At 32.9% G+C, this 13873-nt stretch overlaps 1 protein-coding gene across 1 annotated transcript in view; it reads left to right on the top strand.

The window, feature by feature from the left end:
• Positions 1 to 13873, top strand: part of CPNE8 (copine 8) — a 302127-nt gene that overhangs the window by 229366 nt on the left and 58888 nt on the right. The window contains exon 13 of the mRNA XM_007459917.1: positions 13233 to 13279. Coding sequence (XP_007459979.1) covers positions 13233 to 13279 — 47 coding nt within the window. The remainder of the gene's footprint in view (positions 1 to 13232; positions 13280 to 13873) is intronic.

Raw genomic sequence — 13873 nt, forward strand, 5'->3', positions numbered from 1 at the left:
TTGAAATTTACTACATAGTTAATCTAACTGGACTTATATTAATTTTTATATAATATTATCTAAAAAGGACATGAGAAATATCTGCATATAATTCATTTTTATATGAAGATGTATATAGTAAATTTATAAAATTTAAATATACTACAATTACATGTTTACCTATTATTCATCACTATTTCTAATACTTATTATATAGATATTGTCCCTTTGATAATGGAATCCAAATTGAGAAGCAATATAATTATTGTATTCTGTGTTTTTGCTCTTAAGGACTTGTTATAAGCAATTGGGCATAAAATTTTAATTCCGACTTTATTAATAATATGGTGAGGAGATCTGGCTTTATCATGACACTCCTTATCACCTCAATTTCCTGTAGTTTACATGAGTCGCCTTAGTTTCTTTCATGACCTTAATGATATTTATTTCCCTCTGAAGTTATTGCTTATATTCCTACAAAAAACTTACTCTCACCTACCAATTTACTATACAGTGTAATTTGCGTATAATAATAGCTAACATCTGCTGACAGCTAAGTGCCTCAAGGTTATTAACTCTACCCATCTCTCTGTTGGTCCCTTTCCCTTTCTGCTCACCTCCTTTCTCCTTTTCCCTCTTTCTCTCATGAGTAATATTCACATTGATAGTTCTGTTTTCTAAAAAAGTAATGAAGTCTATTTACTTGATGTACTGTTACCTTTCAGTCTTCGTATAATTAATATTTTCTATCTCATTGCTGCTAGTCAAAAGTACAGTTTAATTTACATAGCCTAAGGGAAAATGATGCTTTGGCATGCAGGATATCTAAGAATTTTACCATCAGATATTTGTGAAGATTTAAACTTATTTAACTGTGAGTTATGGGTATTTATTATGATGGGTTACTTCATAGAATTCCTGACTCTAATTATAGGAAATGAGGAATAGAGTTTTATGTTCTAATCTTTCTTAAAAATCTCTATTGATATGAAAATAACAAATTGTAGAATTTGAAATGGAGAACATGAAAGCCAGTGTGGAAATGTAGCTGCATCTATTCCAAATATTGCAGCAAATTACTTTTATTTTTCTTAACAGATTTCCTATTGATTTTTTTTAGACATTTTAAGGGATTTCCCTGACGGTCCAGCAGTAAAGACCCTGTGCTTCCACTGCAGGGGGCACAGGTTCGATTCCTGGTCGGGGAACTAAGATCCCATCTGCTGTGCAGTGTGGCCAAAAAAAAAAAAAAAAGATAGACATTGTAAACTTTCTTCCCTTGCTATTAAGAAATCTCAACCTCCAAGTAGATAAATGCACCACCATGATGGAAAATTATATTAAGACCAGACACATAATTACACAAACTTTCTGAATAATAGCAAAATAGAATATAATGAACTACATTCATTTCAAATTAGAACTAATTATAATAATTGACAGTTAATTATTATAGTTTCAATAATGGCTATTGACTCTCTTGTGAATAATATCTGTCAGAATTTCCAGTCTCTTGCAACTTAAAAAATACTGTAAACTGTTAAACAACTCAGTAATATTTGGTACTCTTCAGAGTAATTTTTTTCTGAAACCACAGACACTTTTTTTTTAGTGTTTTATATTCAGTTTTGAGGAAAAGAAGTATTATATCTCCCAAATTTTAAACATAAATATCTATATTTGTGTTTCACATTGTAAACATGAAATGTGAAATGGTGAAAAAAAGTAATGTAAAATGAAAATAATTTATTATGAAACTAGAATCCCCTGTAGTCATACTCTCTAGAGATAATCACTGTTAGAAATGTATTTATTCCCAAACACACATCATTATTTTTAATGAGTGGGATAACACTGTGCACAATATTATAATGTATATTTTCTTAATTAAATATACTGTTTATATATGTTTCTGTGTCAGTACTTATAGATCTACCATATTTTAATACTTTTCCATCATATGGATGTACATAATTTAGTTTAAAAATCTCCTGTTGATACACACTTTAGTTGTATCCATTTTATTTTCATATTATAAACAAGGCTGCAATGTAAACCCTGGTACATAGCTTTTTTGTACACTTCATTAAGCATATCTGCAAGGTCACATCCTAGAAATAGTATTGTTGGTTTAAATGGTATGCATATTTTACAATTTGTCAGGTATTTCTAAATTATTGTTTTGACAAAAGGGTAATAATAATAATTTATACTTCTAACATCTGTGTATGCAAGTTTACCATATACTTACCCTTACTGAATAGCATCACTACTTTTTCAACTTTGCTAATTTAATAGATAAATATTACAACTCATTGTCAGTTTTTATCTGTGAAACCTGTTTATTAGCCGTTGTGACGTCCTTTGTGAAAGCCCATATTTAACCAGCCATATCTTTGGAAACACAAGTTTCAGAACCTTCTATTTTTGCTTTTCCCCTGCTCCCTCCTCCCTAGTCCCACCAAAAAAGATTGAGTATTTTCAACTGAGAACATAAGACCAAAGGTAGTAGGGAGCTACATCCTTTAGCACAGTAAACACTTCAGATAAACTTCCCCAATATTCACATCTTGGTCTTTGACACCACTTCTCTTCTGCACACATCTAAAGAGACTCTTTTTAATCTGGCCTTGCCTTTTGCCCTGTGATTACATTGATGAAAAACAATAAAATTAACTAACACTTTGGGCTGCAATCAACTAAGCAATCCAAAATAGTATTTTGGAGGTCATAACTATTTGCAAATTTGTGGAGTTATCAAGGTTAGTTCTTTTGAAGAGATGTCCCACCATATTTCTAAATAAGTATGATATTTCAGAAGTGATTGGAACCAAGTGTTGAATTCAGTTTTGTCTTTATAAAAAATTATAGTAACTACTCATTTTTAACTTAAAATACCAAGATATCAGCATTTGTTACTGGTATTTGTGTATTGTTTTCTTGCTAACTTGGGTGAGTATCATTATTGCTAATTTGGGTGGCATCAATTCAGGAATGTACTCACCATATTCTAGTCTAGCAGAAACTATTGTTGAGTTTTGCTTATGCTGAATCTTAATTCACAAGTAAAACTAGATGTTTTCAAAAAAGGTGGAAGATCATCATATAAAACATAAGTAACAGCAATTAAATTGGTACTCTGGCTAGCTGTGGGTTATCCAAAATAACATTAGTTTAGGTTTTCCTGTATTCATTTTGTTCTCTACATTAATTGTATAAACTATTTTCCTTATACTTGACAACATGTGGGAGCATGAGAATAGACAAAGAGGGCAAAACAGGTGACTCGTGTGGAACATGTAGGACTAACAGATTGTGATTAAACTCTTAGAAGGAAATTCTTGAATCACACTTTAAAATGTAATCTCTCTTCTTGTTTCATCTCACAAAAAATAATTGAATAGAAAGTTATGAAAATATTGTTTTCTCATGAATCCAAGTAGAAATTATGTATAGTTAAGAATGAACACATTTAAATATTAAACAAAATTGTTCTTAATAGTCCTTTAATATCTTCCTCTTCAAAGGAACTTCTTTATATGTCTAATTCTTAGTATTGGGTATTCTAGGCTTCCATTACTGTAGTCATTATTCATGTAGATATTTACCTGATTGATTGATTGTTTGTGAAACCATGTTGTTAGTGTGTTACTTTTCATTCATTGTCTCAGTTCCTAACACACTGTGTTTAGCTGCAGTAGACAGGTTTGTGGGTTGAGGTACACAGTGAGCAGATGAGACAGATGCATTCTCAATCAGACAAGGTCCAATTTTTATGGAAATATTCTGTGAAAGAAAATTTTAATTTTTAGACCTTCTTTTTCTTCCTTTTTTTGTTTTTTGTTTTTTGCTAAGCAGAACCATGCTTTCCCTGGAGCATAAGATACAATTTATGACTTGAGGTAGTAAAGAGTTTTATTTTCTAAATACAATAATATCCACAAAGGAGGTCTTACTGTAGAGTTAAAAAAAAATGGATTACCTCTTCTGGGTTGTTGACATTGGAGTTATTATTTTTAATCATGCTCTGTATGTTTTTCCTGTGGTTATTTTATTTCTCTTTACTTACTAAAAATGATTTTAATACTAAAATTCTGATACAATTGGAAAGCAAATATGTTTACTCAGTAATCCTTAATGTATGACATTGAATATCCCAATTATCATTGATAAGGACAATGTCAGATTCATTGAAAATCAGGGACAGTTCTGAAATCTAAATACTCCTTTAGGGTAACATCATCATTTTTATAATAATTATTATTTGTGAAATGGGTTTATTGACCTCTACAGACAACAGATCACATTATGAGTATCTGAGGACAGAATTATAAGTTTCAATTTGTTTTTGTCTGCCTTTCAGTCCTCTATTTCTCTCACGTCTTCATGAAACTCCACTCCACCACTAACAGGACCAAGGAACAAATATATGTAAAGTTTTTCACATTTCTTTGACTGGCAGATGAATGGGGAAAACATCTCAAATTCTCGTGCACACTGAGTACCCCTAAGCAACGAGAATGTCATGTCAACCTGAAACCCTAATCTACACTTTTATCAGAAAATTGAGTGTATTAGAAACTTGCAGACCTACAGACTGTCATTTACTTCCTCTGAAGAAAGCCCAAAATGTCATCCACCTGGTCCCAAATGAGCTTCACAACCGCTTATATACAGTGGTTGCTAGCTTCCCTGGTTACCATTTTAATTGTTCATTCTCAAAATATTTTTATAGAGCTGAACATAGAGTAGCCACTGAATAAATATAGATTAATTAGAAAGCCACTTTAAGCCTGACTTTCCACTCTTTTTTCCCAAATCTCTTAGCATAATGAAACATTAAAAACAAATAGGAATTTTAAGTGAAGAGTGTGACAATTTAGTTAACTGGATTACAAACCCCCATGTCTGTCTAGCTCAGATTTTATCATCTTGTGACCTTCCTCTTTCCATGCCTCATATCATAATCACCAAACAAAACAGATGGACCAGGCTTTCCGGGATAAGAAAAAAATGCTTTTGTGTTGCCTCTGCCAGAAATCATCTCAATTCTGTATCTGGGTTTTAGTGACTTGGAAGAAGGCAAGATCAAGATGAGAAGCATGAACTGCTTATTTTCCTCACATATTAACTGAAAGGGAGCATGAGAGAAGATAATAGGGGAGACCCTAAGTGGGCAAGTTCTGGGAAAGAATCAAAATAAGGGGTAAATGTTTGGCAAAAATCAAGTCGGTTAAATAAGTGGTTGCTGAAGGCAATGCATAATAGTGGCCAAGAATTTGGGTTCTGGCACTAACTGCCTGGTTCAAATCCTAGATTTGTCTTTTGTTGGCATAACCTGTTTCTGTTTCTATGAAATAGAAAAAAAAAAAATAATGCCTATCTCACAGAGTGACTGTGGATTAAATGGCATATACCCTCGATAAATGCTAGCTATCATTTTTCTGAATAATCTGAATTTGTTTAAAGTTCTAATATGTCTTTTCTCATTGTTGGTGGTAAATGTCCTAATTAACAGAGACGTGGAGAGAAAAAGACATATTCAACTTTATAAAGTCAATAACAGTCTTTTTTTTTTTTTTTTAGTTCAATTCTCTTTGGAGGATCATGCCAGGTTATTCCTTCCATTGTAGTCAATCACAACCCAAACTCTTGACACTGAATCTAAAACTTGTCTGAAATTATACACAAAAGGTTTATATCCCACTCCAAGTAAAAAGTCTTAGGAGAAAAATTAAAGCTATCTACCTATTACAGGCTCATTGTAGAGGCTAAAAGTGGACTTCTTAATATGCTTATTTTAAAGGTGAGTTGAATATAAGTAAGTGCCATTATTAACGAGCTCCATAAGAATTTTTTAAAAATACTTGAATCAAGTGCAATGATGCTATAAAATATTTGCCTTAGTTTTATACAGTTGGTGGCATTATATTAGATATGTCGTCTCAGGGAGCACATCTTGCCAGAACATACAACACGAGTTTTTTTCCTAGTCCAGTTTCTTTTTGAAAACTGAATATACATAACTAAGATTTTTTTATAGTGCTTCTTGTTGTGGCACCCAAGTGTTTTGCATTCATCAAATAAGTCGAGAGCTAAACCCTGCAGTGCTGAATGGGTATAAATATAATAAAAGTAAAGCCATTCTGCCTTCTAGAAATACATTCACCTAAAACATTATCATATCTAAACTAAACTCATCTAAAATGTGATTTAGAAAAGAAACTTATGGAAGTATTAAGAAGACTCATAAACACTGTTTTGGTTAATGCTTGATTCTGATTTTTATATATACAAAATGCATGCTTGAGAATTCTAAAGATGTCCAGTTATAGCCTTTAAGATTGTGATTTAATTGCCAGCTTATGTTATTTTTCAAATGATTTTTTCAGAACTATATACTTCAGAGTCAAAGGAAATTGCATGTATGTTTCATCATCAGAACCAGTGCTAATTTAGCCAAAATATTGACAATCTATTTTGTACCAGGAAGTTTCTTAGTTATATTTCATTATCAGAGTGTGTACTTTTAGCCACACTATGTCTAAAATAGTTTCTTTCTGGTGGGAACTGAAAGCTTGGCAGCCAGGGGAAAGGGAAACAGAGTTAAGCAAATAAGGGTGGTTTACCAAGGGCATGTTGTGGAAGGGTGGGAAAATTTATCACTGACATTGCTTAGAACTGCTGGTGTATGGTGATATTAAAATGTAGACTGTGTATTAGTAGATTACATTATTGTTTTTAAGTTATCTGCAGACAATGTACCTTCTACTGCCTACACCCTTGGGGGCTCATTACCCCAGCCGTGATACACAACTTACCTTCACTATGGGAAGAATTAATGAAAAAAGAAATATATATATGTTAATGTAAAGAGAGAAGTGTTTCATCTGACTCAACAGAGGAAAGGATTAATATGAATAAGGAAAGGATGACATGGTTGCTCTAGAGATTGGTCGTCCAGCACGCAGAATATTTATTATATGCAGGTAGTTCAAGATTTTATTTCTGATAAGTAGAGGGCTTCTTCAAAGTAGCTGGTACCTTTTTATCATATGAGAAATTTGAGATTCAGGGACATGGTAATTTTGCAAATGAGTCACATCTAGCTAGCTAGTTGTAATTCTGAAATTCAAACACCAATCTATAATTTAAAATTTCATAGCTTTCCTGCTAGGCATCATGCCTCTTCAGCAACTACCTCATTTAAAATGGGACTCTAGGGAATCCCCTGGCAGTCCAGTGCTTAAGACTCAGTGCTTTCACTGCTGTGGGCCCAGTTTCAATCCCTAATTGGGGAACTAAGATTCCGCAAGCTGCAGCATGGCCCCCCCCCCAAAAAAAAGGGATTCTATTGGATACTGCTTCTCTTTTTGGTTAGAGGTTGATATGTTTTGTTGTTTTCTTTATGTCACTTATGAGATATTTTCTAAACTAATGATTTGAAAAAAGGCTGGTCATCTTGCATACCTACCTTGATAAGGAGTTCTTGAACTACAGGGCGATCAGCTTACCTACTTGCAAAGTTGTATTTTGGAACACTTTAATTGTGTTAAAAATAATACTGAAATTAATCTTCAAAACCTGGAGAATGTACAAAGGTTTGTTAATTTATGAAAACTAGATTTAATAAGGACCAAAGCTATTAGCATAAAAAGTTTAGGAATCATATCACTTGTCTCCAGTTTTTTTTTATTCTTACTTTTGACATTTCACTGATCCCACAGAAATACAAAATTTTAGGAAGGTTAGGAAGGAAAATAAAGCTAGGATCAAAGCTTATAATTACTTCCTTCAGGGGAATTTTGTTTGAGGAAGTACCCAGATGACACCTTCTAACAAAATTAGATCATTTATGGTGCTGTTTTGGTTTGGGTAGCTTGGGACCTTAGAAGCCAGTGTGAAGGAAAGGAAATCTGACATGGGATGATCAGGTTGTAGAAAAAACCTGAAACTCTGATAGCTCTAGAAATTGGATAAATATTACACACTCCAGTTTTCAAAGAAATATGCTAAACTTGGGTTCTAAAAAACTAGCTTCAATATGATGATAATAATCATAACACCTACTTCTTGAGTGCCTGCTATAAAAGACAAGTGCTTTTCTTGTCCTTACAGCAACAATCCAAGAAAGATTTTGTTAACCCTAGCTTATTACAAATGAGGTGCAGAGAGGTTAAATAGCCTATCAAAGATCATATTGCAGGTAGGTGAAAGTATTTATATTTTAATTTGCATTTGTGTATCTCAAAGCCTGCCCTCGTTCTAGCAGACCTCACTTGTCAAGGACAAATAATCCTGTCAGTAGTTTATGGGCACAGGAATCCGGAATTTTGAAGATGTAGCAAAATTTAGAGTCAGGCAGCTGTCTGTGTTGTCATTCAGGTAGTTGAACTGCTTTTAAGAAAGAGAGGAGGGCTTCCCTGGTGGCGCAGTGGTTGAGAGTCCGCCTGCCGTTGCAGGGGACATGGGTTCGTGCCCCAGTCCTGGAAGATCCCACATGCCTCGGAGCGGCTGGGCCCGTGAGCCATGGCCGCTGAGCCTGTGTGTCCGGAGCCTGTGTTCCGCAACAAGAGAGGCTACAACAGTGAGAGGCCCGCGTACCGCAAAGAAAAAAAAAAAAAGAAGGGAAAGGCAAGGCAGAACAGTTCAAGGTTTAGCCCATGGTAAGCTAAGGTCAAGAAGGATTAGGCTGGATAATAGTCCCTGAGGAAGTGAACCTGAGTTCAGGGCAGGTTCCAGAACCCAAGGGTGAGCTAGAGCGCATCTCAGTAAATCAAGGCAGAAGCATAGTCTCGGTATTGGCAAGGCAAGAATGAAAAGAATATTAGAGTTGGGTGGGCATCTCAACTTCATTTAGAGTTCTAGATTCCAATAGCTGGTTGATCTGAATCTGCCTTTGTCAAGATTAATTTAAAGAAAGGTGGAGAAAGTTCATCTTTCATGTTGGATAACGTTCAGTTTGTTCAGCTGAACAGAATTTGAATTTGGGAAGAAAGTGAAACAATCCTTCTGCACATCCCCATCACAGTTGTTAGTTCTTGATCATTAATTCATAACAGCTGTAGAAAAGTTATCTAAGATGGTATCACTCTGTGTGTGTGCATACATGTGTGTATGTGTAGCTTTCTTTGACATGCACATATGTTTTCTATGTATCTTTGATGTGCTAGTTAAGATTTCCACATTAACATCTGATTTATCTGTCATTCACAACTTTCAGAAAAGTGCCAGAATGAAATAAGGATATTTTCCAAGAATATATTTCAGTAGTACTAGGACATATGCATTGGGAAGTGTCATGAGATGTTACTACTAACTCATGAAAATTTGCAGCCGTGCCTTTTTTATACTATCTGGGTTTCTTGAAATCCTGTTCTTTTTTGTCTACTTCTAAAACATAAAATGAGAGCTACAGTAACACTTCCTAAGCAAAATGTCTCAAGGATTTATATGTGATAGCTTTATGAATACTCTGTCAAGAGAAATTTCATGTGAATTCAGTTGTGTTGTTGTTGTTTTTTAACTTTGACTCATAGTTGCTTCTTTTTTCTCTAACATTAGGCTTCAAAAACTATTAAAGGTAAAGTAAATAAATTTAAAAAATTAAAAAGTAACAATTACTGATGAAGATTTAATTTTATGACAAATCACTTATCAAAGTCTTCAAGAAATCTGTTTTAGCCTAAAGTTGTAGTATTGCTAGCAACTTTCTTTAAAACTTTTATTAACTAATATTTTCAAAATACATAGGATGTGGCCCTTGGCATAATAAGTATACATTATAATATGAATGAGAACGTTTAAGAATCGTGGGAATGAACAAGCTGTTATCCACAGTAAATGCACAGTTGTGTTTTAAGTTAGGCTGTTGATTGTGAATTACATGATAATCTGCTGTGCTGTTTTGTCATTGTTTTTGATTGTGGAAAGTTGAAATTGAGCTCTGTAAGTTCAGTGATAGTGTTTGCTTTGCTCCCATTTTCTGTTGATCACTTAACACAGTGCTTGACAATCAGAAGATGCTCAATAAATAATTGTTGAATTGTAGTTTTTCACATGGAAAAATCCAAATGGTGTGATAATAGGTTAAGGGACTATCACAACCATGGAGTGATTTGTGAGCCATCATATTTCCCTTCTGATTAGAATACTGTTGATTCAACACAGTAAAGGAGTGAGATTCTTTCTGATATGCAGAATGAAACAAGGAAGTAATCAAATCTTGAAATCAGTTAACCACCAAATATGCATCAACGATTGTTTTACTTGTTGAGATTTTCTGTCGCACCATGATTATCAAATGGTCTTAGTTATGATTTAGTGCTAAATGCACCTGTCTTTTGTATTGTTTTGGAATGTCCCAAGCTTCAATCTTCATAGGTACTCTTGGTACAGCCTGGCTCCCCGCCTTCTTCCCTCCTTTCTTTCTTTATTTCTTTTTTCCTTCTTTCTTTCCTCCCTCCCTTCCTTCCTTCCCACCTCCCTTCCTTCCTCCCTTCCTGCCTTCTTTCCTTCCTCCCTCGCTCCTCTGTCCCTTCTTTCCTTTTTCCTTCCTTTTTCCTTCCTCTTCCTTTCATTTCTTTTTAAATTTTCTTTTTTTTTTCTTTTTTTTTTACACTTTTTGTTGTACCTAATCTACTTGGTTTTATAATTTGGTTTGTTTAGCTAGCTAAAGGTTTCAGTAAGTAAATACTTTTCTCTCATTTTTTATTCTTATATACAGTATACTTCTTCAGTTAGTAGCCATATCTTTTCTTTGCAGCTTTGCTAGGTACAACTGGCTTTGAAATGACCTTTGTATCTCTGATTATTGAAGTTTTTTTAATCTACAACTAATGCTTCTAAGGAGTTGGTATTTATGCTACACATCCTGGGCTACCTTGGAAAATATATTAGAAACAGTCATAAAATGAACACATTCATCCAACAAACACAGTGATGTTCCAATATATAGAAAGTAGACACTGCTATAAGAGAGAGTTGAGCCAAAACAAGGTGTCTATCCCTAAAACCTAAAGAAGATTGAACCAGACACAACTGCTATATTGACTTTTATAATGTGCTAAAAGCCATGTTCTTGAAGCTTAGAGTTATTTTTCATTCCTAAGGAAGTGTCATTTGAGTAAAAGAACATAAAAAGGCATTTATAACAATTATCTTCTGATTTATGTATATAACATAAGTGATAGAAGAAGGACAGATTTGCCCAAGCATGAGACTATGTCCTGGCATCTTTATCATTAAGGATATCTGTATAGTATCATTTTTCAGTTTGTAACATAATAACCACTATCCTTTATTGTGGTTTTATTATAACCAGACAGTTCACAAATATTTAATTGTACAATTAGAGTAGCATAGATTTTATAAATGTGGTCTTGGAGGTTACATGTGAATTTGAATTCCAGTACTGGCATTTATTACCTATGTGGAAAGTTAAGTTTTATGAGCATAGATTTCCTCATCTATAAAAGGAGAATACTAATACCTTCCTTTAAAAATTATTATGAGGTTAATTGATAAAAGCTATATAAAAACACATTCTATATGTATGTTTTATATATATATGTGTGTCTGTATGTATATATATATATACACATATATGTATACACACACACACACACACACACACACACACACACACACACAAAGATAATGTTTCATGTAGCTTTTCTGTCCGTCCTTGCTTAATTGTTATGTGCCAGGTACCTGCCTTCTGAGAGTTCTAAAACTTGGCTAATGTCAGCAACTGGGTTGCTGAAATTCAAACCCAGTCCTTTCAGACTCAAAAGCTAATAAACCCTTTCTAATATACCATACTATACCCTATATTATAGTCACTTTCTCTCTAGCAGCAGAATGAAAAAGCAATGTCCTGATGGTGACTGTTCTTTTCAGTTCCTCAAAGGGATTTATTATCTCAAAATACTCTCCCAAATGTTTCACTGATTCTTTTTCTAAAAGTTTTATGTGCTAAAAGTGTTATGCTCCAAATTAGCCTATATTCTTAGCCTCTAAACCTAATTTCTACTCTGAGAAAAAAATTCCCATATACCTATAAAGAGAATCTATATTAGTTTTTATTAATGTAAAGCAACAAAGGTTGTTTATTCTTTAGGGAAAAAAACGTGAATTTGTTTCAACACCTGAGCAGTATTAAGGGCTTTTCAGCTGAATTTTTATAGAAAGAAGGAAATGTTACTATACTTTATACTAAGAGAACTACAAGGGACCCTATAGTGCCATACCCATCATCATCACCATCCTCTTCATAATCACACCACCATTTAAATAACATCTCAAACTTTGAAGTGTTAAATCAATTGTACAGTGTATCAAAATTAATTTGTTATTTAAAATAGTCTAAGCAACCATGTTTTCAAATTATTTACTTTTTAAATTAAAAATTATTTTGTAAATTAGATATGACAACAGGTTACCCAGTAATTATATCATTGTCACTTATTTGTGTTTTTAATGGCTTCTTTGGTGAGAAAGTGGAATTACATATAGAAAGACTTAGAGGTATATCCAAAAGAGTGAATTTTTAATGCGAATGCCACCTCCTTGGTTTCTACCAGAAAAAAAAGAAAAAAAAAAAACACTAATACAGTAAAATAATTTTGGGTAACTACCATGTGCTGAAATTTTTAAATATATATAACAATTTCATCTATATAAATATTTATCCATATCTATAAATACACGCAAGTACACAGGAATGCTGTGAGCACTGAGCACTTATCAGTATTTGAAATACGTGAGTTCTGAAAGAAGCAAAAGAAAATCCTGTGTTTTCCGGATTTTTGGAATTAGTTTAAGGAAGGATATTATTAGACATTATTTTAGCAATGCCATACTTTTAAGGACATAATAATTTCACATCGACTACAGAATAGTTTTGAAAAGGAATTAATAATAAATGTTGACAGTGGAGACTGGCAAATAATTATTTATAGTTTGACTTCATTATGAGCTCCTCACTTAGTTATTGTGCTTTCAACTAGGAGCTATTTTTATTCCTGATGCTTTATTTTGTATTTTACAGTTGCATAATCGTAAAGGTATTTTGCCAGGTTCTTAGCTTGTAAAACTGCCTAACTGATACTATTCAGTGTGTGCTGTAACATAGTTGCTAGTAATAATATTTAAGAAAATTAGTGATGTTAAAAATGTAACAAAAATAGAAATCAAACTTCTTTTTATGAGGTTATTCAGTTATTAATGATTCTAATTTACTTATATTTTAGAACGCAAATCAATTTCACAGTGGCTATTGATTTTACTGCATCAAATGGTGAGTATTATGACTATCCCATAATAAAAATTATCAGCAATTACATTAAAAAATAAATATTTATTTTCATGAGGTTTAGATGTTTTCTTTCCACGAACACATACTTCTGAAGTGTTTCCTACAAACTTCAGATAACTTTTCTTTTTTCAATATTATTAAATAGTTCAGGTATACAAAAGACTATAAGAAATGCAACAAAAGTGCATAATAGTCCCATTCAAATTTATTAAATATTGTCTTTTTTGTTTTACGTATTTTTAAAAGGAAAATTTTAGATCTAGTTAAGCTTGTTGTGTACCCTGCCTCATTTTTCTACACTCCCTTCTCCATGCATAACTACAATTCTGAAGTGTGTCTAACTATAATCCTCATTTTTATAGTACTTTTCTGTGTATTAATTTATACAAATGTAATTCAAGTACATGTACAGTAGCAGCTTACTTTACTTTTACTCAATTATTTTTAAGAATTACTTATGTTAACACATTTATATTTAATTAATTCAGATGGACCATCATATAACACCCCATGTATGGATATTTCTAATTTGTATATCAAACATTTTAAAAAAGGAAAGAGAGTGGACTTTTAACT

The sequence above is a fragment of the Lipotes vexillifer genome, unplaced genomic scaffold, assembly GCF_000442215.2.
Source record: "Lipotes vexillifer unplaced genomic scaffold, Lipotes_vexillifer_v1.1 scaffold2018, whole genome shotgun sequence".
In the NCBI taxonomy this organism is placed as follows: Eukaryota; Metazoa; Chordata; class Mammalia; order Artiodactyla; family Lipotidae; genus Lipotes; species Lipotes vexillifer.